The sequence below is a fragment of the Drosophila novamexicana genome, unplaced genomic scaffold (assembly GCF_003285875.2).
Source record: "Drosophila novamexicana strain 15010-1031.04,08,12 unplaced genomic scaffold, DnovRS2.1 tig00000072-arrow-arrow-pilon, whole genome shotgun sequence".
NCBI classification, from domain to species: Eukaryota; Metazoa; Arthropoda; class Insecta; order Diptera; family Drosophilidae; genus Drosophila; species Drosophila novamexicana.
Window position 1 is genome coordinate 1,558,156 of NW_020824771.1, and position 25,302 is coordinate 1,583,457.

At 39.2% G+C, this 25,302-nt stretch overlaps 2 protein-coding genes and 1 long non-coding RNA gene across 3 annotated transcripts; 2 read left to right on the plus strand and 1 right to left on the minus strand.

Annotated features, from left to right (window-relative positions):
• LOC115771395 lies at positions 1 to 24,567 on the minus strand. The gene is made up of 8 exons (XM_030717081.1): positions 24,548 to 24,567; positions 9,412 to 9,760; positions 8,081 to 8,168; positions 7,672 to 7,757; positions 5,413 to 5,520; positions 3,525 to 3,584; positions 1,446 to 1,517; positions 1 to 585 (listed from the first exon to the last, which is right to left on the minus strand). Exons 2-8 carry the CDS (start codon positions 9,577 to 9,579, stop codon positions 25 to 27), a joined length of 1,143 nt encoding a protein of 380 aa, XP_030572941.1. The 5' UTR covers positions 9,580 to 9,760; positions 24,548 to 24,567; the 3' UTR covers positions 1 to 24.
• LOC115771394 lies at positions 2,014 to 3,328 on the plus strand. Its single transcript, XM_030717080.1, has 3 exons — positions 2,014 to 2,268; positions 2,630 to 2,806; positions 2,871 to 3,328. The coding sequence occupies exons 1-3, from the start codon at positions 2,107 to 2,109 to the stop codon at positions 3,081 to 3,083; spliced, it is 552 nt and encodes a 183-aa protein (XP_030572940.1). The 5' UTR covers positions 2,014 to 2,106; the 3' UTR covers positions 3,084 to 3,328.
• LOC115771396 lies at positions 20,449 to 21,107 on the plus strand. The gene is made up of 2 exons (XR_004018936.1): positions 20,449 to 20,525; positions 20,664 to 21,107. It is a non-coding gene; the product is annotated as an uncharacterized LOC115771396 (long non-coding RNA).
• Positions 24,568 to 25,302: the final 735 nt, after the last annotated feature.

Genomic DNA, 25,302 nt, shown 5'->3' on the forward strand with positions numbered 1-25,302 from the left:
TCCATTGTGGCATGGCGGCCAATGTCAAACCGACGCCAGCGACGAGCTGCTGTCATAGGCCACCAGCAGGGAGTCGTTCTCGTCGCTGCCGCTGCCCGCGCTGCGCTCCGATTCGTTGATGACCTCGAGCTGTGTCTGCGGCCGGCTGATCTTGTATTTGTTGTGCCGCTTATTGATCAGCACGCTGCGTATGTTGTTGTTGTTGCGCCTCTGGCGCTGACCCTTCACACGGACCGCTGCCGTTCGGGTGCGCGACTTGGATGCACTCGCGCCAAGCATGCTGCAGTCCGCATCCTCCTGCTGTTCCAGCTCAAGCTCCAGCTGCTGTTCATCCTCGTCCTCATAGTAGTCATAGTAGTCGTCATAATCGTAGCCCACCGCATCATCCTCCGCATCCTCCTCCTCATCGTCGTCATCGTAGTCAAAGTCAAAGTCGAAGATGGCGCAGCAGCCGCTCTCCGCCTCGACGCTGTAGCGGCGCTGACGCTGGCGCTGCTTGGCGCGCTTACCCTCCAAATGGACCACCGAGGATTTGCTGTGGGTGCTCACGCTCTTGTACATAGGCGCGAAGATCGCCGTCTTGGCCTGGTTTCGATTGGAAAGAGCACGATAAATGGGCGATAAATACTTAAATCATAATTTATGTCAAGGAATAAAGAAGACACCTCCGATAAAGACCATAAAATGCACAAGTTCCTGATCAGCATCAAGTAACAATCCGTTTCCTGTCCTGTTTCCTAATCGCACAGAAACCCTGCATTGATGCGTCCTGCTGTTGCGGTAGCTCATATGTCGAAATCCGCTGGATCGGACCACTATATTATAAATTATCTATATCTATAGAGGTATATTACAGATAGAATCGGTCGAAAACTAAGTATACTAAGTATACTTTTCCCCTTAATAATATATTTTGAGCCAGTATGAGCCTTATTCTCCTTACATAAATGTCAAAGTCAGGGTATCGAATCTCATTTAATCGATTTATACTTATTCGGTTATTTCCATTTCCCACTTATTGGTGATGCCCGATCACATGTTGAGGATTTTATAATTTTGTCATGGATACCGATATCATAATGTTTACATAATCCAGATCAGGAACAAGTCGTCATGTTTCCTAGTCGCGCATAAGTCGAATTGGCTGGATCGAACTACTATATCATAAATCATCTATATACCTCTATAAAATAAACATATCGAGAACTGGCGCTTTGCATATTTTTCTCTTTATCAAGATAGCTTGAGCCATATTCAGCACTATTCTCCTCACATAAACTTAAGCTTTATTCCACGGTATTGATTCTTCGGCTTGCCGAATTCGCTTTAATACTTTACTCTATGAAAAGCCACAAACCACACAACGTTAAACGATTTTTGTTTTTTTTTGCGCTATTCTGTTTCATTTTTCATTTATTGAGAAAAATGAATTATATCGCACTTACCTCCGGTCCGCGCCAGGTGATGCCCGAACGCACCAGATTATAGAAACGCAATACGCCCCACATGGCAAGCACCTGTTTGATTTAGATGGGAGGGAGAGAGAGAGAGAGAGAGAGAGGGGGAGAGAGAAAAAGGTTTTAATTGAGTCTCATAAATTCCACTTAGCACTCACACATACACACACACTCAGACTATAAATGACCAGAAAAACATTTTTATGCTTATACTCTGTTGCCAAAGACAGAAAGAAAAGGTATATTGGTTTTGAAGTCCCAAATTGTCTACCCTTATAAACTATTTTATCGTCTTCAGGCATGTTGCAGTTAGAGTATAGCATAGTCGTTGATTTACAAGCTAATGGAGCTAAAATCAAATAATTTTTAGCATTTGTTGTATATTCACCTAAACGCACAAATAAATCAATAAATTCATGCCGATTATTCTGAAATGGAGATCATTTTGTACTGTTTGTTCTCTTGAATGGAAGAATTATTCAAGTTTTATTATAGGAAGCCAAGTAATTTATGTAAATAGTTGAATTGAAAGAAAGATTTTGTAATCAAATTGTATAATGTAAAAAAAAAAAAATAAATAAGTAATAGAATTTAAAAATTGTGTTATTAGATTTAACGTGTTCAGCGATATTTTAAATTGTCGTTTGTAATGTTCCAGCTGATACCATACGATAAACAAATTAAATTGATGGCCCGCAGTTACAAACTTAAGATGGACGCATCTAGACAATCTATGGAAATGTTGAATTTACCCAACAATTATTTTTTCATAATGCATCGGATTCTAATATTAATGTGTTTACACGGCGTGGTATGACTTAAGATCCCAAGATCCCATCTATCTACCTATCTATATACGTATCAATCAATCTATCTATCCATCTATCTATCTAACCATCTATTTATCTATCGATCTATCTATCTTTCTATCTATCCATCTAACTGTCTATCTATCTTTCTATCTATCTATCTATCCATCTATCCATCTATCCATCTATCCATCCATCTATCTATCTATCTATCTATCTATCTATCTATCTATCTATCTATCTATCTATCTATATATCTATCTTTCTATCTTTCTATATTTCTATCTATCTATCTAACTGTCTATCTATCTTTCTATATATCTATCTATCTACCTATCTATATTACTTTGAACCCCCGAACAGCTGGAGAGTCTGTATATCTTTACGTGCCACTATTGCACCCCGGCTATCAAGCTGCCGACTTTGTGGCACAATCATCGATTTCTGATACTTCCTCCGGAGCTAACTCGACAATTGCGTTGTGGGTTTGGATTCTTACACATAAATGTCTGGTTAGGTTTGACCTATGCTGCCATTGCCGTAAGATTTTGTTTATTTTCGCTGCTTTTGTGTTTAGTTTGGAATAATTTGCCCCTTTGAACAGTTCGCGCCCGCACTTATGATACCCTGGCTGATATATTATTACGGCTTCTTAGGCTTACACCTGTTGAAGTTCTCCATCAAAGTGATTGGCAAAAGCATGCAGGGCGAGGGCATTCAAACGTCTATTAAACTGATGGGCTTGTCGCTGAAAATTGCCTTTGTCATTCTATGCAAAAGAAACTATGAAGCAATACTCAAGACGATGGCAATATAGAAGTCTTATTAGAATTTTTAAATGCGCGGGCTATTCACAGTAATTTAAAAAAAAAAGTATAAAATAAACAAGTGGAGTTAGAAGCAGGGACCTGGTCAAATTTTTGACTGACTGTCTAATTGACGTAATTCAATATTTCTGTTATTCCATTCAATTCAAATGTTCAATTCATTGTCAAAGTACGCAATTTCAAACATTCAAATCATACTCGTAGAAAATAAAACTAATTTTCAGAGTTCCGCATAATTTATTGATGCTCGACTTTGGTAAATCTATGTACAAGATTTTCGTCATGATTGAGCTCTTTAGATTTGGTTAAAGCTCAGTTAAATGATTGTTTCACACATCTATTCATTTAATTAAATTTATAATTTTTAAGATTGGTCACACACACACACAAACACACACACACATTCACCGAAAATTTGAATTATTACTCACATTGATAAAAGCGCGCGCGATAAAAAATGCCACCTCTGCTTTGCACATGGCATCGAATTGCTGTAAAATGAATACAAATTTATTAAATATAATTAATCAAAAATTAATGCTGTTTAAAATACTAAAGAAGTTGAACTATCTGCAGCTCTAGTTACTCAGATGGTTTTTAAACTAGCAAGAAACCAGTTAAGATTATAAGCACTCAGCTGTTTGCCTAAGAGATATCCTGTAACCAAAAGCTGCTCAATCCTTTAATAAATTTGGAATTTATTTATTTGTTAAATGGCTGCAATGGAAATCCTGACAAATTCGGCTTTAAATTCTTTAATATTGACGGTGTTCATAATATAAACACGTTTTCCCATAGCCTATTACACAATTTTCCGTTCGTTTTTTTTTGGGCTGCAGGGCATTAAAAAAAAGGGGCACAAAACTTTAACGGCGCAAATATTTTTTTCAGCGCTGGCAAAGAGAGCGTAAGAAAAACATGAGTTTTACCTCCACAATTGCAATAAATTATGCATGAGGCGGCAATTTTGTAACGCTTTGGTGGAAAACAAGTAACAATTGCAACAAAAAAGCGGGCGCGTCGGGGCACGTTCGTAATAGAAGCAGCCGCAAAAACAAATGTCGAAGACAAATAAAAATGGCGGCGGGGACAAAGCGGAGAGCGGCAAAAGTTGGCGTGCAAAAATGCCCAACACACAGTGTCTATTTGCCTGTGTGTGTGTGAGCGAGCGCGAGATAGGGAGAGAGAGTGTGAATGCATGTGTGTAATAAGCCTATGGCATGCCATGGCGCCCGCTTTGGGTAAGTAAAGGAGTAAGCGAGAGGCTGAGAGGGAGAGATAGAGAGCGAGAGAGAGAGAGGAGTAGGATGTGTGGGAGTAAGTGAATGAACCCTGTTGTCAGCTCTGAGCTTTGCGGCTTCGCTTTGCTACTACTTTTAAGTGTGCGTTTAAGCTTTTATTTTTTTGTTGCACTCGACTCTGCGCTTCACTTGGTTAATCAGGCACTTCAGTTGTTAGTATCTAGGCTGTGACTAACACAACATTCAAAGGAAAAGCGTTCGCCCTAACAAACTTAAATTTTAAGCTACAATCTGCAAAGCGAAAGGGTTTCGCTTTGCAAACTAATGTGAAAGTTCTTAGCTGAAGATTTAAGCTGTCTTTCTGTTATGATTTTTTTTTTTTTATGCTATGATAGTTATTTACAATTTAATTCAATAAATATTTTTTCATACATAAAAATAGTTTTTTCAAAAAGAAAAAACCAGCAAAACTTCCTTCGGAAACCGGGCAAAGGGCCAAATATCATTGGGAACATGCAAACATGTCACAGCAAGCAATACAAAGAAAGCATATGTTTTGTGTTTGGATATCAATTTCATTGTCTCTGGTTTGTAGTGCATTTAACTGTCGTTTGCATCCGACCATAACCTAAATTCTTTGTTTGATTTTAGCATAAAAAAGCAACTTTTACATATGTAACGGATTTTGCCCTGGTCTTTTGCTATTGTCGTTGATTCCATTGTTGTTGTTGTTGTTGTTGTTATTGTGGCCGTTGTTGTTGTTCTCGTTATTGTTATTTTCTAGCATTGAGTCCGTGCAATTTATTTGTTTGTTTTGCCAGATCTTTGTGCTTCGGCTCGAATTGATTTATGCCAACGCGGCATTCAAGAACTCTCATTGATATCATTCACAAGCAGCTCCCGCTGGGCCGTGGCTTTTGTTGGACTGCTGGCTGAGCATAAGGCTGATTGCGGGGGGTTTTCATTAAATAAATGGACCACCAGCTAGGCAGCTTAGATATGCATTAAAAGCGTTTGTCTGGCGCGCCCAATTCCCACACCTGTCGGATTGCGGGTCGCCCCACAGGAATCGACTTACCTTATTCACATGATCACGCAATACATTCGAATAAACCATGGCGACAGCTTCTAAGGCCATAAACGTAATATAGCCAATTATCCAGGGTACAATTAGGCCGGGGTTTTCCTGTGGGCAACACAATAGAACGGGTACACAAATATTATATCCCTCTGTGAGCATAGTCTGTAAAGGTTGTGATGGGCAGGCAACCAAAGTCATTTGCACACCTTTAGCTGGCATCAAATTGAACGCATTGATTTTCTGCCCGTCCACACTCCCCTTATGGGGCTGTTTGTGTGTGTGATTGATTGTAAGTGTGTGTATGTGCGTGTGTGGGTGTGCTGTCATATATCTCACTAGGGTGCAAAACCTGTGATTGCATTTTTTGGCACTTTTTCGCGTGTAGCATTTTGAGGTTTATTTATTAAATTTATTCCCTGTTCACGGCCTTCGCTGTTGCTGACAATTTTAGCCGCGCATTTTGCATATACGATTTTTATACCAACAATATTCACATTTTAAATAGCGCAGATTTAACGGTCTGCATTATGTGGGTACAATATTTTTTGTAGATTTAATCTTTATTAAAGTAAAGTTAAAGTTACTACTTATAGTTTTCAAGCATATAAAATTCATAGTTATTATCCTTCTAATTTAAATTCTTTAACAAAATCTCCCAGTCATTTAAATTCCATGTAAGCAAAGCTTTCAAATACATAAATCACTTAGCTGCCGAATGTCTGCAAGAGTATATCACATTCGGCAACCTGCAACAGTTCTTTCTCATTTTAATTGAGTTTCTGCCAAGCTGCTCTCAATCCTCACACACACACACACACACACACACAGTGCTAAAAATGTGTGCACTTTCATGGAATTGTTTTCCATACAAATTGTTGTCAAAATAAGCAGCCAGCTTTAATTAATGCCAATGGTCTATGCATTATTTAAACGCAACGGGTACAGGCTACCATCCAGCCAGGTTGCTGGCGCCTAAGAGCAAATTGCAATTAATTTGGCCAACATACAGAGCTCAGTTTTCCCACACACACACACACAAATATACACACACTCGTGTGCTGTGCACACAATTCGTTGGCGTCCGTCTCGTATTTGTTGTTACTCTGGTTGAGTTTTTTTTTTGTTTTAGTTGTTAGGTTGAAATTAAAAAATTCCACACAATGCGCCACGCAATGCTCCCTTCAACTGGATATATAATCTTTGTCATGTGTCGCCGCCGCCAGTCGTCAGCCAACCGACAGATGGTTTTGTGTACCCAATTGTGTGACAAATTGTCTACATTTTCAACCATCGTGGCATTCTATTTTCCTTTTTTGGTTTTTTTTTTTTTATTTTTGGCAACCATTTTAAATATGTTGGGCGGGTTCGTTCGACTTTATTTACATCTCTCGTTTTTTTGTTTTTCATACGATGACTCCATCATAAATTCTTCTCTCACAGGAAGTTCAAGCCATTGTCAGTTTTTACTCGAATAAGTTCTTCAATATGTTTAGATCTCTTATTCTATAAAGCTTAAAGTTGCGTTTGAATATGTCTATTTCAGAAGCTTCAGCTTCAGACACCAAAATAAATATATCTAACTTTCGTTCGATTCATGGTTAAGCTATGGAAGCTAGAACTTAGCTTCAAATATTTTGCCTTTTCTATTGGTTTTACTTTGTTGTAATAAATATTCAATCGTAATCCGATTTATGTCAGAAGCGAATTATCGAATGCTCTAAACATACGTGCAAATAATTTAGTTGAATTTCGATAAGCTTTAACATTTAACATTCAAAAAAAGCTCATCTAATTATTTAAATAAATTGTCAATATGTATATCAGAAAATTGATTTATTGAAGTAAATATTTCACCTTCACACACTGAAATCTATAATAAAAGGACATTTGAAATTCAAAATGTCGCTAATGTGCTTTTATTTTGGTACTTTTATTCATTCATTCATCATTCGACGCACTTCGATAGACACTGGGGGGCGTGGCACATACGCCTACGGGCGCACAAGTTGGTAATTTACATTTGAATGCGCCTTATTTGTTTATGGCCTGCAAACAGCTCGGTCACAGGCACAAAATGTGCATAATTTGCATATATTCGGTTTGAAGTTATTTGATTTACCAGTCCGTGTGCGTGTATGTGTGTGTGTGCGTGTGTGTGTGTGTGTGAGTGTGTGTGAGTGTGTTTGGCTTGTTTGACAAGCCATTGTTGAGTTTTGTAAAATGGGGAAAAGCTTTTTAGCAAACAACGAAACTTACCCGACAGATGCCAAATATCAACACAATGCTTAACAATATCATCGACATTTGTGTGCCAATTATGGCAAAATATGCAATTTGCACACCTGCAAGATAAGAAGACAAAAATAAAACTAATGCCACAAATGCTCTTAAGATACAAACAACTAAGGTAGAGGTAACTATCTATATGTGAGACTAATATATATAACTAAAAATAAAATATAAAATGTATAGATAAACATATTTTCAATTTTTATATTTATTATTATGGTCTAATTTATTATGCCTTGGGAGACACTCCACATTTTGCATATTTATCACAGTGTAACATTTATTATGCTCAGCTTGAGGCCAGCCGGGGCACATTCTCAAGTATTTGCATATGTACAAGTGCTTAATGGCTTTAATGAATAACGCATGTGCTTACCGTAGTAGACATCCTGTAGCTCGGCAGATTTGTGCATGTTAACATTTATGCGCCACGAATAGATCAGGACGATTAGGAGCGATATATTCTAAAATGACAGAGAAATGGGAACAAAGTGAAAGGAACATTATTAGCACACATATTACGCATACGCAATGCGGGCCGGCAATCGAAAAGGTGCCAAACGGGAAACCCTTTTTTGTTTGTACATAAAACATGTCTTTGCTCTTAAAATGGCTGCGTGACAAACGAAGAGGAAAAGGCCATAAATTTATGTGCTGCAATTTTACAGCGCAATTAATATTTAAATACAAAGTTTTACACTTTGTGGAGACATTCATTACGTTCCGTGACTATCCTTACAATTCAACCCGATGGAGTACACCAAAGCGTGCCACTAATTGCACGTGGCAGCAAAAGAGAAGAAGGAGAAAACCAGGTACTTAAAATGCAACAGCAAATTTGACTCGCAGGTTCCATGCACATAATTCGTATAAGCAAATTGCAGTTGTTATTGTTGCCATTGCCTTTGGTTCTTTGGTTCTTTGGCTCGGCTGTTGCATTTGGTAGTACATAGAAAAATCCCATGCACGATTCGGCCATTAACATAAATTAAATGGCATAATGAGCGTCATGTAATTGTAATTTATAAGGCACAAGATGAAGAAAAAGCGAGTGCACAACGTGGCGGAAAGCTGGCATCTATTTGGCCATAGTTCTCATAAGGCGGGTGTATATAGATCTCAGGTAGAGTCCGGGCGGTAAATGAAGAAATATTGATAACAACAGTTCAACTTATTTTGCTTGTATTACAACCGCCTTTAATAAAACTATGCACAGATTCGCACTGATAATGTAGGCAGCATATAAATCGTAGTCGTAGGCTGTATCGGACTACTGTATGCTATATCTGCCATATAACATATCTTTTGACGTGCTTCTATTTTTCAGTTTACTTGGGAACCATAAGAAAAATTCTCCACAAATAATAATTAAAAATGTTATATAGTTCATATAAAATGAAAAAATGAAATGAACTGCTAAAGTTGACTTTTAATTTATAATATATTTGATACATTGCCGTAGGCATTAATACTCTTGTCAGTTGCCTGTCAATTTAATGAGGTTTTCCCATTTGCATTAAAGATAAAAAGAATTATCATAAAAGTTGTTCAGCACTTGTATTAATTACGTGGAAGAGTTGCGAAACTTTGCCACTGGGACAGTTTACGAACAGTTGAGAATGACATTGCGCATACGCCCGGCGGGACGTGGAGGCAATGTGATGTTAACAGAGTTTTAATAATAACAAGAACAGTTGTTGCACTTACAATTGTGTAAATGGCGCTTGTTATGGCCAAATTTTTAGCATGCAATATGCGACAGCAGCGAGCGCCCCCAGTTAGCGGTCCATATGGATAAAGGATGACGGACTTCATTTTTTCACTAGGCGCGGTGGCAGCGGCAACGGAAATGCAAGTTTTGTGTTTTGTTTTCATTACGTTGACATCGTAACACGTTGGCGATGCCTCCTGCTACCGCAGCTCCTGCTGCTGCTGCTGCTATTGTGGCCAGTTGTTGTTGTTGTTGTTGCTGTTGTTGGTTGCGCAACCGCCCATTAGAGTTGCATCCCTGACTGACTCTGTTCTCTGTTGTTGCCTGTTGCCCGTTGGTGCTGGCCTGCAAAAATACAAGATAAAAATCGAATTTTAAATATTGCGTTAAATCGTTGCCATTAAGTGTGTGCATTCGTGTACGTGAGCGTGTCTGTGTGCGTGCGTGTGTGTGTGTGTGTGTGCTTGTATCTACGACAAACACTTTCGGATTTTTGCTGTTTGCATTCGCTCCAATACAATCAATATACTCAAAACAAATTCTCTTTATGATTGCCTCGATTTGTTCGCGTCGCACACATTTTGCCGCCTCGTTCAGACAAATATGTAATGACTATTCGAATGCATTGAGTGTTTGTGTTGGTTCGCATATACCTGACATACTTTTATATTTCACGCAGTGTTTTCCGGTTTACAATCAAAATTCAATACTTTTTTAATTTAAGCTCTTAGCTGACATTCCACGCAATCATTTGGCCACGTAATCCGCTTAGAAACAACTCAAAAAAGTCATCTCCGTGCTCAGATATAGGCTCGCATTCTGATCAGCTTATGCCACGCCTACGCTCATGCATATGGAGCACAGTCATGGCAATGTCGCTACGAGAAGAGGAAATCATCAACAAAAAAATAAGACGAACACTGAGCGTGTTCTAGCCAGAGGTGATCGACTAGGACATACCCTGAAATGAGCGTAAGCTCGCGTTTCGTTCGAGCTTCCTTCTATACACACAAAAACACACACACACATACTCATAGTGTACGCTTCTTCTTACCTTTGTCTCAGGCCTTGGAATGTTGATCCGATCCTTAGGCAATTTTCTGAGCTTAAATATGGAACCTAAATATGTGTATATACCTACACCCAATTCTCTAGCTTAATAAAATAGGCTCTGAGGTCGTTAAAGTATATAAAAATATGTATTTCGAATTTCAGGTCGTTAGCTATTGTATATTCAGACAGGCAGGTATCATTAGATCGACTCGGCTCGTCATTTTGTGAATATATATTTTTTTGCTCGCAGATGTAGGTTTTTTTCGCCTGTTACATACATTTGCGCAAAGCTATTATACTCTTTTTTGTCCGTTTTCGTCGTGTGAAGGGTATAAAAACGTAAAATTGGTGCAGGCCATGTGAGAGGCGCTTATTGAATCGAATTTGTTGACTGGCAATTCGTGAAGCTCTTTGATGGCAGCTGCTCCACGTTGCCACATGTCAACGCTGCGATTGCAATTTGTATCGGCTGCCGGCGCCTTTAGTTATGCAACGTTTTTGTGCCTAGTCACGGTGGACGGCTTGTCAGTGCCTGCGCCTGTGCCTGTGCCTTTGCGCCCCAAAATCAATCATACGCCAGCGTGGCCGCCAAAGTCGAAATCGACACAAAGCACATATACAATAAAAGCACAAACAAAAAAAATGCTGCATGAAACCGAAAACAAAGCGGGTAAAGTGTGTAATGCGATATTTTTTATTGATTTTCATGTTGAGCTCTCGTAGGACTTGTGTGTCAGATTGTGGGCGTGTGCATATTTGAGTGCGAGTGGGTGTTGAATGGCACATTGTATTTTAGTCAGATGATTTTGCTTGATATGAAAGCACTTGATGTTTGCAATATGCATTTGCCACTTGACTCCGAGGGAATCCACGTAAGAGCTGCACACAAACCTTTGACACAAATGTTGAAAAAAAGCAAGCCAGAAGAGAAATTAATCTTTTCGCTCTGTACAAAAAGAATATCAGTAGTATTTAGCTAGAGTGCCATTAAAATTGAAGAATATTGAAGGATATATGTTTAAACAAGTTCAATAGGGAGAGGAAAGATGAGCATGAAGAGTGCCAGAAGATTTTCCAAGAAAGAACAGAAATTTTCTAGCATGCTCGAAGAATACTGAAAGAATGTGAATGGTACTCAAATGATACTCAAAGGGAGCCTGATGGTTGCTGGAGGAATTCCAGAATGGATTAACATAAGGAATTAGGCTGAGTAGAAAAAAGAATGCCTCAAGAATGTCAGAATATTGTCCAAGGAAAGATAAAAGGTAGATTATTGCACAAAGAAGTGCCCAACTATTTAGAAGTGCTTTCAGCTTTTAAATAGTATTTATAGAATTGATAAACTTTGCTACTTGAACTTAATTTAAAGGCAGTTCTAGTTCATCTTCATCTAGTTTCAGTGGAAAGTTCTGTTTCGGCGAGTCAACACATAGGCACTTAACATTTGCTTTCATCTGATAATTTTCCGATGACAGCTTTCAACATTTTCTTATTTGTCTAACGCGTTGTGCTGTGCGCTCTGCGCCCTTTTTTCGCTTTTGTTTGTTCTGGTTTCGCATTTGTTGTTGATATTTTTATGACACTGTAAACATTTTATATTGTGAATGGGTATTCATGGTGGCCTACAGTTGGCTTGTTGGCCGCTAGGTCCTTTCACTCTGACCAGCAGAGCGTGCCAGTAATAGCAAAAGAGTCCTTCACAGTACTGACTATATATATATATATGTGTGTGTGTGTGTGTTTGTGCCTTGTCAGATGCGGGCCAACTTGTGTTTCCTGCACGAGCTATCTATTGAAATGGGCTCTGCTTGCTTGCCCCCTTTCCTCTCCATGGCCATCAATCAGGCGGCACAAGTTTTTGCATTAGACATAATTAGTTAAGCGCCAACTAATTGAAAGCTTCTTGTAGATTTGTCTGGTCTTGATTAAGTGCCACAGACTTAGACAGTGGTCCATCAAGCGATACGTGTCAAAAACTGACAATTTCGTGGCCATCATTAATTACGCATTACGCATATGCCCGAGTGGCAGTCAGTCAGTTGGCCTGGCCATCGTTTCCACAAATCACATGAAATGTGAAAAGCCCGTCGATTGCAATTTTCTGCGCAGTAACAACTGCCACCTAAGTGCCATTGTGTGGCAGCGAGCGAAAAAATATCATTAAAATCCATGGGCAGATTGCTGTTAAATGGAAAACCTTGAATTTAAACAGCTTAAGGCAAAAGCATACCAGCACAGCAACACATTATGTGAAAGCACGCAGCTGTCTTAATCAGTAATTTAATTGGAACTCGGTATTTCTTTAAAGATGTAGCTAAATAAAAGAAAACCTTTCTGGTGTGGCGCACATTTCTTAGCATAAAAAATGTAGTTACTTTTTCATCAATTTAATTCAGTTTTCATATTTTTTAAATTTAATCTAATGGAATTTCCGGCGAATTTCATAAAAATCTCTAGAGATTTTGACTTTAGCTGGTTTTTATTTTGACCCAAATTAAACAACCTTTTTTTTGCTTCAATCTTCTTGCCGATTACACCCTGTACCGCTCAAAAATAGATGAGAAAGGGTATATTAAACAAAAGAAATTTGAGTTAAGAATTTCTTCGGTACACCGATGACTTAATACACTTGTAAACATTTCCATTTCGCTGATATGTGAGATAAGTGCGGCTCAAAAATACTGAGTTTGGAACAGAATAGATTTCCATAAAAAATTCTACTTTTGGACCACATATCGAAGATATATTAAAACATATAAATGCCGAATTTGGGTAAGATATAGTATTAAACCAAAAAGGTTTTTCTGCAAGTACTTAATATTCGACCGATCTTTCCTATCGCAGCTACATGATATAGTGGTCCGATGAGGCTCGTTCCCACCTGCAGAAAGACGGAACTATGCACAGTTTCACGATAATAGCTTCAAAACTAAGAAACTAGTTCGCATGGAAACAGACAGACGGACAGATGGGCAGACGGACATGGCCATATCAACGTGGCTGCTGATGCTGATCTAGATATATATACTTTATGGGGTCAAAGATGTCCCCTTCTATGCGTTACACATTACATGACAAATTATAATAGCCTCTCCCAGCATAGAATACAATTTTGTACAGCAAAAAATAATTATTGTTGGCGCACGCTAATTCCTATTTATATATTTCATTCCAATTGAGTTTTGGGTGCAGGGTATCACCTCGAGCTTTATGGCTTAAGGTTTGTTGAGTTTATGTTTTTTGCAAATGAAATTCATCAACAATAACAAAATAAAGGCTCCTTCAAGGTCCTTGCATATTGCGTGCTTGTAAAGCAGTACTCTTTAATTTAATTTATTTTCTTTATTTTTCTTTCTCTTTTCGCGAATTTTTTTGGAATAGCACTGAAGCTGCCGACAGCTAGTTGATTATTAGTCAGAATCAGGGGCAGTCTGTTGGGCGAAAGTGAGGTCCATCGTGTGTTGGGGCAATCGTCAAAGCTGTGTGGCAAATTGCCATTCGAGGGCCAAAGGGCAAATATGAATGAGAAAGATGGCCACAAAGCAAATGTGCAAAATCTCATTTACAGTTGAGCTTAAAAATGGCAAACAAACCGAAAGCCCGCAGCTCGAAAGCCCGACTAGCCGCAGATAGTTGGATAAATATTGGCTAGCTGCCAGCCCGGACACATCAGCTACAACTACACGGCATGTCGAACGATTCCATTTTTTTTTTTGCTAGACTTTTGCCGGCTTGCGAAAAACTTGACTTGATGTTATTAACTTTTTCACTTGGAGCGCACAATTTGATGAGCTCCGTTATGAATGTATGAAATAATTTTTTTTTTAAATATAAATGAGTACGCTCGGACTGGGCTTAGCTTCTGCCAAAAAAAAAATTGAATTAAAGGCAGCTCAATTCCAGGCATATAAACTCATGATGTAGTTGGAGATGCTTTTTGAGCAGTGGCTTAAGAAATATTGACAGCTGCTTGATAAGAAATTTAAGTTTAATAACAGCTGCTTGTTTCACAACTGACAATGGAGATAATCAGCTGAAACTAAAAGCGGCTTTTAATTTAAGCCTCAAAAGCAAGTCAGCAAAAGCTGCCATTGACAACCATTTCGAGCTGCTTACAAATCTCTGCCACACATGTATGACACATGTATATCAGTTCATATACACAAGTGTGTGTGTGGGAGAGTGTGTGTGTGTGTTGGTTAAAACCGCATACCGGTTAATTGCACATTGGACCCGGCTATGTTCAGATAATCGGCACATAAAGACATTTCATTATTGCCCTTTCGGTTATGGTTTATGTGTGCAAGTCTGTGTGTGCGTGTGTGTGTGTGTTTCTTTTTTATACTAATGTAACGCACAGCAACCAACACAACAACAACAGCCACAACAATAATAATAACAATAACAACCATGTTACGCAAGTTGTGGGCTCCGAAAAGCCGAGCTGTTTGGCCTGCCCCCAGGCTCTATCCTGGCCTTGACTTTGTGTTAGGCCTAGCACAAAACATTAAAGTTTTGTGTTTTGCTTTGTTTGTTAGCCGCCTGCTTATTTGGCTAATTTATGCTACGCTTTATTGCCGCCTGCCTTCTCGACACGCCATAACATTAGGAGTTGGCCACAAGTTGTTGTGCCTCCAGGTGGTTGCATGTGCCACGGGGCGTATGAGTGTGCCCCCGTCCTGATATTGTCTTTGGCTCGAAGGTGTTTGCCATGCTTACGCATTATGATTCATTGTTCGTTGTTTGGGCCTACAGTCAAAAGGTAGCCAATTCAAAAGATTTATTAGGCCCACATAATGAAGTTCTTTAGCCAAGTTAATGTTTCTGCAGTTAAACGAACGCAGGCAGCAGCTGCTTCTTCTGCTGCTGTCAGCGTTTATTAATGAATGGCCAAGGCAGCTAAATGATGTGTAGACTAGCACAAATAGATCAGCACACGACAAGAGCACAGAAATGAATAAAGAAGAGATGAAATACTGTTTACAACATAATTAAATGTTTCATTACAGCCTGATTGAGTCAAAGATACCCATTCACATCTGACCTGTAACTGATTGATAGACCTGGCGTGCACAGACTTGTGAGCAATCCTTTCAGTCGGCAGATGGTTTTTGTTGTCTAAGCCATACTAAGTACCTGTTGCTGCAGCACATTCCATTTTGGGAACAAGCGTTTTAGCCACTCAAGCAGCTCTATTCATTTGCCAGACCCTTTGCCTGTTTGCGCACATCGGTGGCTCAATTTGTCAGCAAGTGCGCGTCAGGCACTGCAACAGACACTTAACGCCGACCCAGCTAAATCAGCTAAGGCAGGCCTTAACAATGCTTTTTATACCCCGTGCACATTAAACATTTATAGCAAGCGGGTATAACAAAATTGCCAAAGTGCATGTAACACCCAGCAACGTATAAAGCATATTTTCCATGAGAATCCTCATTTGGGTAGATATATTGCACATCATAATATATATCTGAATACGATTATGCATATATAGCTGAAATCTGCTTACAAGGTATCTGCCAGACGTGCATTTAGCCCACTCGAGTATTGTTGCTACCTTTGGCTTAAGCCCCAAGCCCAAATGGGACTGCGGCATACGAGGCGTATGTGCAATTTACTAACTCAGACAGCTCGGCTGGCTAAACGATGGCAATGTGTGTGCTGCAAGAACCAATTGTGTGTGTCTGCGTGCAAGTATGTGTGTGTTTGTATGTATGTCTGTGGGTGTTTTATGTGTGTGTGGGGGGCTGGCAGACAAATTATGCAAATATGCGTGGCATATGAGCAGGCAATATTACGCATACGCCGAGTGCGCCATTAACCTCCCATGTGGGCGTCGTGGGCTTTGTTTTTGTGCCTAATCAAAAATGCTCTTAGAAAATCGCACACACTCTGATTATAAGTCGTTACTGCTGCTATTTGAATACACGAGATTGCAACACTTTTTGAGGGCATGAACCTGTAACGAGGACAGTCTCAAAAGTAAAAAATTCCTTTGAATTTCAATTCCTACGTGTTTCTTGTAAGCTGTTCTTGTTTTGATTTTAATTAAATATATTAGTACTTGTAGATAATCTAAATTTGGTTACCATAAAACTAATAAGTAACTAAGTCAGAGTAGCAGAAGGAAAAAGATATGGCTGTCAAGAGAATCAATTAGAGGAAGAGTAGGAAGGAATATAATTGTTATTCGATTTTCAACATAACTTGTTTATAATAATAAAAAGCCCTATATGAATTTATGAGAATCGCATAGTAAGGCGATATTTAAATACGTTTTTCTGCTTTAATGCAGCGTGAAGTAAGCTTGGTCTGTGTTTGTCTGTGTTGGTCTGCCCGATCCATGATCTAGTCAGTCGATTTCCATCAATTTTTCATCCATTTTCCGCTGATTATTTATAAATTTATAAATTTTCTGCTTTAAAAACGAGTTTTAAGGCAACCACAATATATTCATGCTTTTTTCCATTGTGCAAAGATTGACGGAATTGAAGTCTGGAATACGTCTTCGGAACTAACCGTAATCGTAACGTGTAAGGGAGGCGTGTACGAGTATTTCGTCGTGTTGTTTATTTTATTTGGCTTATGCGAGAAATTCAAAAATTGTCGGATTTCCTGTTACCAGCACATATCACACGCTCACACACACGAGTGCCTCTGTCGGCGTGTATGTGTGTGTGTGTGTTTACTAGTCAAGTGGCTTGGGACTGAGTTGGTTTTTTGGGTCTTGGATACGCTACTGTTAGCCACCGTGTCGCTCGTTTGGCGCGTGTTTACAAATTTAAAAATTTGTTTGTGTTTACTTGCCCTTGCACCAGGAAATCTGTGCCACGGTGGGCGGCACGGTCTGGCACGAGACGGTGTCGTGGCATTAAACGCGAATTGTCATAACTCAGCGTGTGCTCGTGACTTTTAAAGAAATTGTTTTATGCCCCAGCTCGAGCCGTACTCAACCGGTAAAGAGGTGTCGTGACATTGTCTTTACCTACGTAATAAATGGTTTCATTTAATCAAAGACTTTTATGGGGCGCGCTTCTAGGATCTATGCAAAGCAAAGCCATTTCTGGCGCGGTTAAGTAAACTTTATCCTGCGGTTGACATAAATCAACATTAAAATAGGCTCGAGCTGATGAAAGGCACTTTCACTGCGTACTTCGCCCAGATAAATGTGAGCTGAAAATTTTCATGAGTCGTAAAAGTTAGTTAAGTTTCCTTAGCCAAAATAGAATTTGCATGGATGAGCGTTAAGCACAGCGATGAGTCATGCTAATTGGAAGATGTATGAAGCTCAAGGTAAATGTTAAATGGCCTAAAATGAGTCGAGTCATTTAACAACTAAAAATTCACTTCAGAACACTTTGGCAAAACATCAATTTTTCATTCAAATGCATTGTCTATTTTAAGGGCTGGACAAACCACAACCAAAAGAAAATCACCTGCCACATTCGGGCAGGCGAATCAAATTTATCTAAGCCTCGAATTCAACCACAAGTTCAACTTAAACAAAAGACCACATAAATAGGCAAAGCAAACAAAGATGCCAAGCATCTTTGCCTGACAGTTAAATTTTATAGAAGAGGGATTGTTGAGTATGCAGCCAACCACTTGATAGCGCGCATATATACCCGACTTGTACACGCTGCTAGGGCATCAAAAGAAACAACTTTGCGACAACAGAAACTTTATCTATCTGTGTCGGAGTCTAAGCTCTAACACAGAAGATGAGACACAAAATAATTTGCCACAAACTAAATTGCATCATAGCTGAGCAAGGGGTAAAAACACAAGGACAATAGCGTATGTCAGTCCTAACTGAAACTGTCAACTAACGTCTGCCCTATCTAGCAGTCCCCCCACTCGCTCGCCCTCGCCCTCACCCTCACCCCCTCTCTCGATCTCAGAGTCTTTACCCCCCTTTGGCTTTTGAGCAAGTTTTGGGCAAATGCAAAGTTTGGTTGTAGGCAACTTTTTGGTAACCGCTAAAATGACTTGCAACGTCTTTTTAGGTTTTCGCTTGACGAGGAACGGACAGGCGGCAAAGGCGGGGAAATGCAACACGCAGCACTCTGTGCCACATTAAAGTCCACTTAGCCTAATTGCAGTCGCAAAGCTGAAACTTTTGGCTGTCAGCTTTAAGACTTGCAACGCGAATTTAATAACATATTATTATGTGCCCGTCGTCCAAAAACTAAAAGCAATTAAAGCCCCTTGTCAACAGCTGCTTCCAGCGCATTTTTATTCCACTCCCACTCCCGCTTCCACTCCCACTCCCCTAGGCAGTTTCCTCTCTGTCATATTTTGCACTCTTGACTTTCTCTGGCTCTCTATTTGCGCAACGCGTAAAATTTGACTGATTAAGTGCCGGGAGGAAGTCAAGTGGGCTTTACTGGGACTTGAGCTTGAGCTGAAGCAGCAATGGCTGCGAGATGGGCGACTTTCAGTGCAGCTGCAGGCAATTGTCGACTAACAAAAACTTTTCTTTGCCATCTGCTAGTCTTTTACCCTGCAGTCCAAGGCTGACAAGGTATGTGCACTAAAGGTGTCAAAAAGTACTTATGAATATAGGCTGTCTTAGCCAAGAGTAGTCCAGAGAGGGACAAGAATTTCTTAAAATTAACTAACAGATAAATATTTATGGGATTTAATATAAAAAGTTTTTGGCAAGAGTTCGCGAGCAGTTCCATACTAAAATAAAAAAAGAAAATAATAGGTAGTGGTAAAAGAAAAAGAAAAGCTTTGCTTGTCTCTGTAAACGGGAAACTAGAGTATATAATAAATTGCATTGTTAATCCCAGATAGTCAAGGACAAGATAAATGTCCAGTCTATTAAACTGAATGTATTCCGGAAGTTATAAAGTGCCCGCAAAAATGATGTAGATCGTAAAATATCAGTTAGAATTTCATTATGTTTGCAGAGTTGAATTGAATATTAAAGTCAGGCATGAGCACAAACAAAAAGGGATTTTATACTTGTAATATTGTTAATTGGTATTTCGCACTCTGGGGTACCCCATAGTCAATCAATGTGAGGTATTGCCGTTTTGGTGGGTTTCTTGGTTTTCATGTAGGCCACGTGATATTCGCTTTTTGTTTTAGCCTCATCTTGTTTTAATGCCGATGCCTGGGCGGGCATCGTTTGGACAGCTGTTGAGGCCATTTGACGTTGCCGCCAGCAATTGCGGGTTTAATGTGTCTCGTCCTGTCATTTGATGACCTCCTCTTGCTCCTCCACGATGAGCATCTTTAACGACTGTGCGGAGAGTGTAGCTAAAGATGCAATGCGTATTGAAAGATAATGAAATCAATCAAATTCAACATCTTCGACGGAATTCCTTTGGGATACTATCCAATTTTGACTCTGTGTAAATATTATACAGCAGAGTACAATATGACATTAAAGTATATGCTAATTTTTTATATTAATATTCAATTTTTTGTTTTCCGTGATTTAACGAAGAGCAGAGATTGAAGTCGAGATTGAAGTACATAAAGTCAAGCCAACAGAACAAAATAAAACAAAAAACAAGAACTTCTACCGAAATGTAATTTCTCACATTTTATTTGGAATATTATTTATTTTCCCTGAGATGGTGGCATAGCATCTCCCAAAGTCTCCTCTCCTGCCAAAAGGCCCATTGCCAAGGCAAGGATTACAACAATGAAATATTTCATGTTTAACAAAGGCAACTAAATGTGTTCTAAGTCTCAATTCTCTGGTGAGTTGATATTTAAGGCCCGGTTGAGAAGTGAACCAAGCAGAAAACACTTTTAGCTATGCTTGCATAATAAGTAGTACATATCGAATCGTTAATTTAAAATTGTTTTATGTAAGTGTGAAAAAATAGTTAAGAAATGAGAATAAAAAATATCTTCAATTTGTTCAGCGAAAATTTAAGCCGAATAACATAATTTCCGCACATGGCTAAAACTAATTAAATTAATTATATTATAAAACTGTGCCACAGCATGTAACAGCCAGATCTAGTATACATTCTTGACCAGCATCAATATCATATCAATATGATGAGCTGTGGGTAGCTTATCTCGACTTGGTTTTGTAAGAGGAACATCTCAATTGCAGTCGCTAGTTATCGTCAACGGCAACCAATTTAATGCCGCGTGCCATAAAAAAATTAACATATATTATGAAATTCCTGCACAAATACCCAATCAATAATGTAGTGTACCATTGCAGGGATCAGAGTCGGATCCGGAGCCAGAGCCCAAGTCAGAGCCGTAGCCAAAGCCGTGGCAAATTAAATATGCATACGTATTCAAATTACAAAGCGCGCGAGGCTCAGGCACAAATATTTATATATATACACACACACACTCAGATGGATATTGGGTATGCCCAGGAGAAAGATTTTTGGTTTTTCCAGGCCAGCGCCCGTTGCTTGGTATTGGTTAAGGCGCATCATTAAAGTCCCTGCTTGGATATATTCCCTGGCAGCACTGCGTGTCTGGCCGCCCTTTTGTTTTTGTTCCAATTTTTGCCAAAGAAACTGAAAACAAATATTGCCACTGCGATAACAACAACAAAAGCAAAAGCAGCAAGAAAATAGAAGAAATTATGGTAGGCATAAAAATAAATTAATGGCTCTGCGTGTGGTGAGCAAGGACAAAGCGACGCCTAATAGACCCAATGTTTCAATGGGGGGTTTTAATTAGTTCAAGCCACCCCCCCCCCCCCCCCTCCGCCGTCCTCCCGCTAATGTCATGCTAACCAATCGCCGGATTCCGTTGCCACATTTATTTGGCTTTTATAATTTAGTATGCGTAATTTCCTCGCCTCGCTTTTCATACGTGAATATTTAATTTCCTTTTCCATCTCGCTCATTCGCCTATTTTTGTCTCTTTCTTCTGTTTGGAATTTGATTTTTGTCCTGCTCGCATTTTATTTTAATATTTATTGTTTGGCATTTCATTGCCAAGACTTTTATGTTTATGACTTGAGCTGAGCTGCGTTGAGTTGAGTGCAGATTGTTATAAAGTGCTGCCACAACTCGAGGCGTTCGAGGCGCTCGAAAGGGCGCTAAGAGGTTATACAAATGCAAAAAAGTAGACATTATGTTCCTTTTGTTATTTTACTCTATATGGCATAAATATAAAGCGCCTGCTTATAAGCCAGGTTATTTTGGCTAAATTGGCATATTATAATTCTGTTAATATTCCGATTTTTACTTTGTTTTTATTTGCAACTTTATAGGATTTTTTTAACATCTCAAAGACTTCGAGAGTTACGCCAGATAAATTTAATAGTTCTCTCCTTACCATCTCAAGTTAATTCTTCTATTTCCATTGCTTATCAATTTAGATGTTTTTTTTCATCTCTTTATCTTGGTTTATGTTTTGATTTCACGGCCACAAAGAAGGCAAATTCAGAACTGTCTAAGAGATTTTTCCTTGTCAAGGAAGGAAAGAGATTCCATTTAGCTCTTGCCAATAATTAATTCTCATTCAAATCGTTTTAAGTTTAAAGAGTCCCTTTCTCAGTTTCTGCAGTTTGGTCGTTGTAATCCTTTAAGGATTTCACCCATTGATAGAGCAAAAGTTTTTCGGTTGGATTTTTATTGACAGCAGAACTGCGTACAAAGTGCCACGATTTCCATTCTAAAGTTGAACGCATTGGCAACAATTCGAGGCCAGAGGTTTATGGCCGCAGGAGAAACTTAAATAAAGTGGCATTACTTGTTGGACTGCAGTTGGGGTGGATCTCAGCACTTAGCTGAGGCAGTCAATCTTCGTGCCATTTGCATATTCATTTTGCATTACTTTGTCACCAGTTTCGAGAGGAGTGCTTCAGCTTGCCCCGCTGCCCGATTGGATGGGCAGCTGGGGCAACTCGAGTGGAAAAGTTAACTCGAAATGCAGCTGATATTGCTTTTCAGTTTTATGATTCGCTTCGAAACATTTTTGGCATGGAAATTCACCAGCACGGTTAATGCCCAATCTGAATAATTAAAACGAACGGCTTCATTTGGAAAGGCGCGCATCGCTGTGAGCGTTAGGCCAGTTTCTGGCACTTACAACTTAATTGCCAGCAAAGTTTCCCCAAACAAAAATATTATTTTATGTGTGCCCCCTATTCGAAATTAAGAAAACTTTGCTTAGCGTTTGACGTCGCCGGCTTAGGAGGCAATGGCTACAACAGGAGGCCTAAAATGAGGCGGCTCCGACAACTAATGAGCGTATTGTTTGCCAGATAAACGTCATGGGTGGGCGTGGCCGGATGCGCGGGGTAGCTGAACAGCGGAACAGGAAATGGCTGTTGTTGTCGAGGGCAGTTCGGGTATCTGCAAAAGGGTTGAAAAGCCTTGAAAAGTTTTGCCAGCGTTTTCTGCTTATGGGCATGGATTATGGATTGTTTGGGTTCTTTTTTTGGTACTTGTTGTTGTTGTTGTGATTCTCAAACATTGCTTTACATAAATACAAATGAGATATTACTATAAATATATATTAATTTTTAGGCCAAGTGCATTCAACTGAGACATAATCAAAGCTGGCCTAGCATGTGCTTAGCCAAAGAGCAAAAAAAAAATTATAATTCCCAAATGGTTTTGGCACAAAAGCTACAATGTATGATCTACAGCCACTAGACTAAATTGAAAATCGCTGGTTCAAATCATAGATTGTGTTCTTGCTTATCTGATATTTTATCTTTATGTATTTGTTTAAAGAGTGGAATTCACATCTAAATTCTAGCTATATTCATGGACAAATCTTAATAATTACATACAAAACTATAAGAATTAACCTAAGACTTTTAAACTTTCGTTCTTCTTAAGCTTTTTAGAAGTCTACTTTATTGTCTACATTAATTTCAAAGTTTTTATCGCGAATTTTAAAAATATTTAAGAGCTTTGCTTTGCGTTTGCTTTAAAGTGCTACAAAATGGAATGTAATTAAATTTTTGGCAATTCGTTTAATTGAGTTTTAGGCCGCAACTTGTGGACCGAAATTGAAATTTGCCGGCGATTCCAGTGCGCCGTCCTCAGCTCCATCTCTGTCTCTATCACATTATCTATTTGCCTCTCCCTCCCCCAAGTTGGTTTGAGTCCGCCTCAAGTTGGCTTCAATTCATTTAATTTTTTTTGCGGCTTAAGCGTTTTCATCGCACATTTTACGGCCACTCCCGAAGACTGTTTGCGCTGTAATTAAGTGCGTCTAATTTGTGTTAAGCGCTGCGCCACTTGAGCATTGCCATTTTTGTTGCTGCTCCTGTGCTCGAGCACATTTCCACGTGTAGGCTTTAAAGGATGCGACTGCCGTTGGCAAAGTCAAACTGCCGTAAAATTGCCGCCTTCGCGTAATGCCGTTGGGATTTTTTTTGTGAACATTTTTGTGAGTGATTTCTGTGCATGTTTTGGGCAGTTTTCCGTTGCCTCCTGTAGCACCGGCACTAGTTACACGGTCGAAGAAATGTTTAAAAATGTTTGATTGAACACGGAACTTAATTCAAGTAAAATCCGCAAATGGAATTCACATTGGTTGAGTTGCAAGAAACATCAAAACTGTTGCAGACCAAACTTTTAATACTTTACTTGTCACTCAATTATTATTTCAACTTGATTTGAATGAATTGGCCACAATTTAATTGCATTTCATTTCATTGTACTTGAATGCAATGGCCCAAAAGCATATTTGCTTATTGTCTGGTAGAAGTTTTTATTTAACCAATTTGCAAGTCAAGTAACAACAATAAAGTTCATTTTTGCTTAGCTTAAAACTCAGTCAGATGAAAATTAAAATGTCTGAAAGTTTTATGATATGTTTTAGTTGAGAATGGCAGTTAAATTCTTGCTTGCACTTGGACTAAGACCAATCCTAGTTTAAGGCTTTGTTATAATTTCTTTAAAACTTTGTAGCTAACAAATGAATTTAATCTTTTATTATCACAGGTTAATGGACCGCTTTACTATATATTCAGTACATAATCATCCATTAACTCAGCTGTAGAGTCGAGCAAAAGGCGTGTCGTCCTCTTCTAAATTTCTTTTTATTAGATCGTCCTGTATAATTACCCAAATCCCCTGTGAAGCATAAGCACTAATTAACGCTTAAGCTTGAGCTACTTACCCAGGTCTCTGGCAATTGTATTAAAAACTCAAATTTTATTTCACTCTGCTCTTTCACCTTTCACTTGTGGTTCACCTTTTGCATCTACAACAAATGCTTTAAGACAAGTTTTCCGACCCGTATCATGCATGCACCGTTATGCACTTTGCCGGCAATCGTTTGCCGTACTGTTAGATCTGCGCTTTTTACTTGGCGCTCAAAAGTAAGCAACGGTTTTTGTATGATTTTACGTTCTATCTTGTTCTCTCTTACCAACACTCACAGACACACACACACACCGATAGCTGCTGCTGCTGCGTTGGCAACGCGTACGAAACGGCAACTGCTTTGGGTTTTATCAGCGCGCCAGTATTTAAGGCGAGACTGCGAAAGCTTTCCTCGTGGAGCTTTCACGAGAGAGCACTCGTCAGTTTTCGACCAATGTTGGCATCCGTTTCGACCAATTTGCTATTGGCCATTTGGCCACTTGATTCTTGTTTGCCGCCAATTGTTTTGAAGGCAACAAATCGAAGCCACAGCGAAACCAACACATGGTTTATTTCCAGCTTCAGTCTGGACAGGTTTGCCTCTATTTTGTGGCCTTTTTCTTGTCCATACGCGCAGGAAGGTGGCACAAAAAAAACTGCATGCAAATTATTTGGCTCTCATAATTTATGGGCCCCTGTCAGCTAAGCGAATAAATTACAATTTATCTTGGAGTTGCCGTTCGGTTGGTCCAGCTTCTTGGAAGTTGCAAGTGCACTTGCGATACGAAT

What these genes read in the sequence shown, in the direction of transcription:
- LOC115771395 (XM_030717081.1), bottom strand. Translation starts at nt 9,579, where the DNA reads ATGAAAACAAAACACAAAACTTGCATTTCCGTTGCCGCTGCCACCGCG. An exon ending in CAAGCGCCATTTACACAATT is followed by an intron (nt 8,169 to 9,411) that starts GTAAGTGCAACA and finishes CTGTCATTTTAG; the next exon opens with AATATATCGCTCCTAATCGT. An exon ending in TGATATTTGGCATCTGTCGG is followed by an intron (nt 5,521 to 7,671) that starts GTAAGTTTCGTT and finishes TGTTGCCCACAG; the next exon opens with GAAAACCCCGGCCTAATTGT.
- LOC115771394 (XM_030717080.1), top strand. Translation starts at nt 2,107, where the DNA reads ATGTTCCAGCTGATACCATACGATAAACAAATTAAATTGATGGCCCGC. An exon ending in TAATGTGTTTACACGGCGTG is followed by an intron (nt 2,269 to 2,629) that starts GTATGACTTAAG and finishes ACCCCCGAACAG; the next exon opens with CTGGAGAGTCTGTATATCTT. An exon ending in TGACCTATGCTGCCATTGCC is followed by an intron (nt 2,807 to 2,870) that starts GTAAGATTTTGT and finishes CCCTTTGAACAG; the next exon opens with TTCGCGCCCGCACTTATGAT.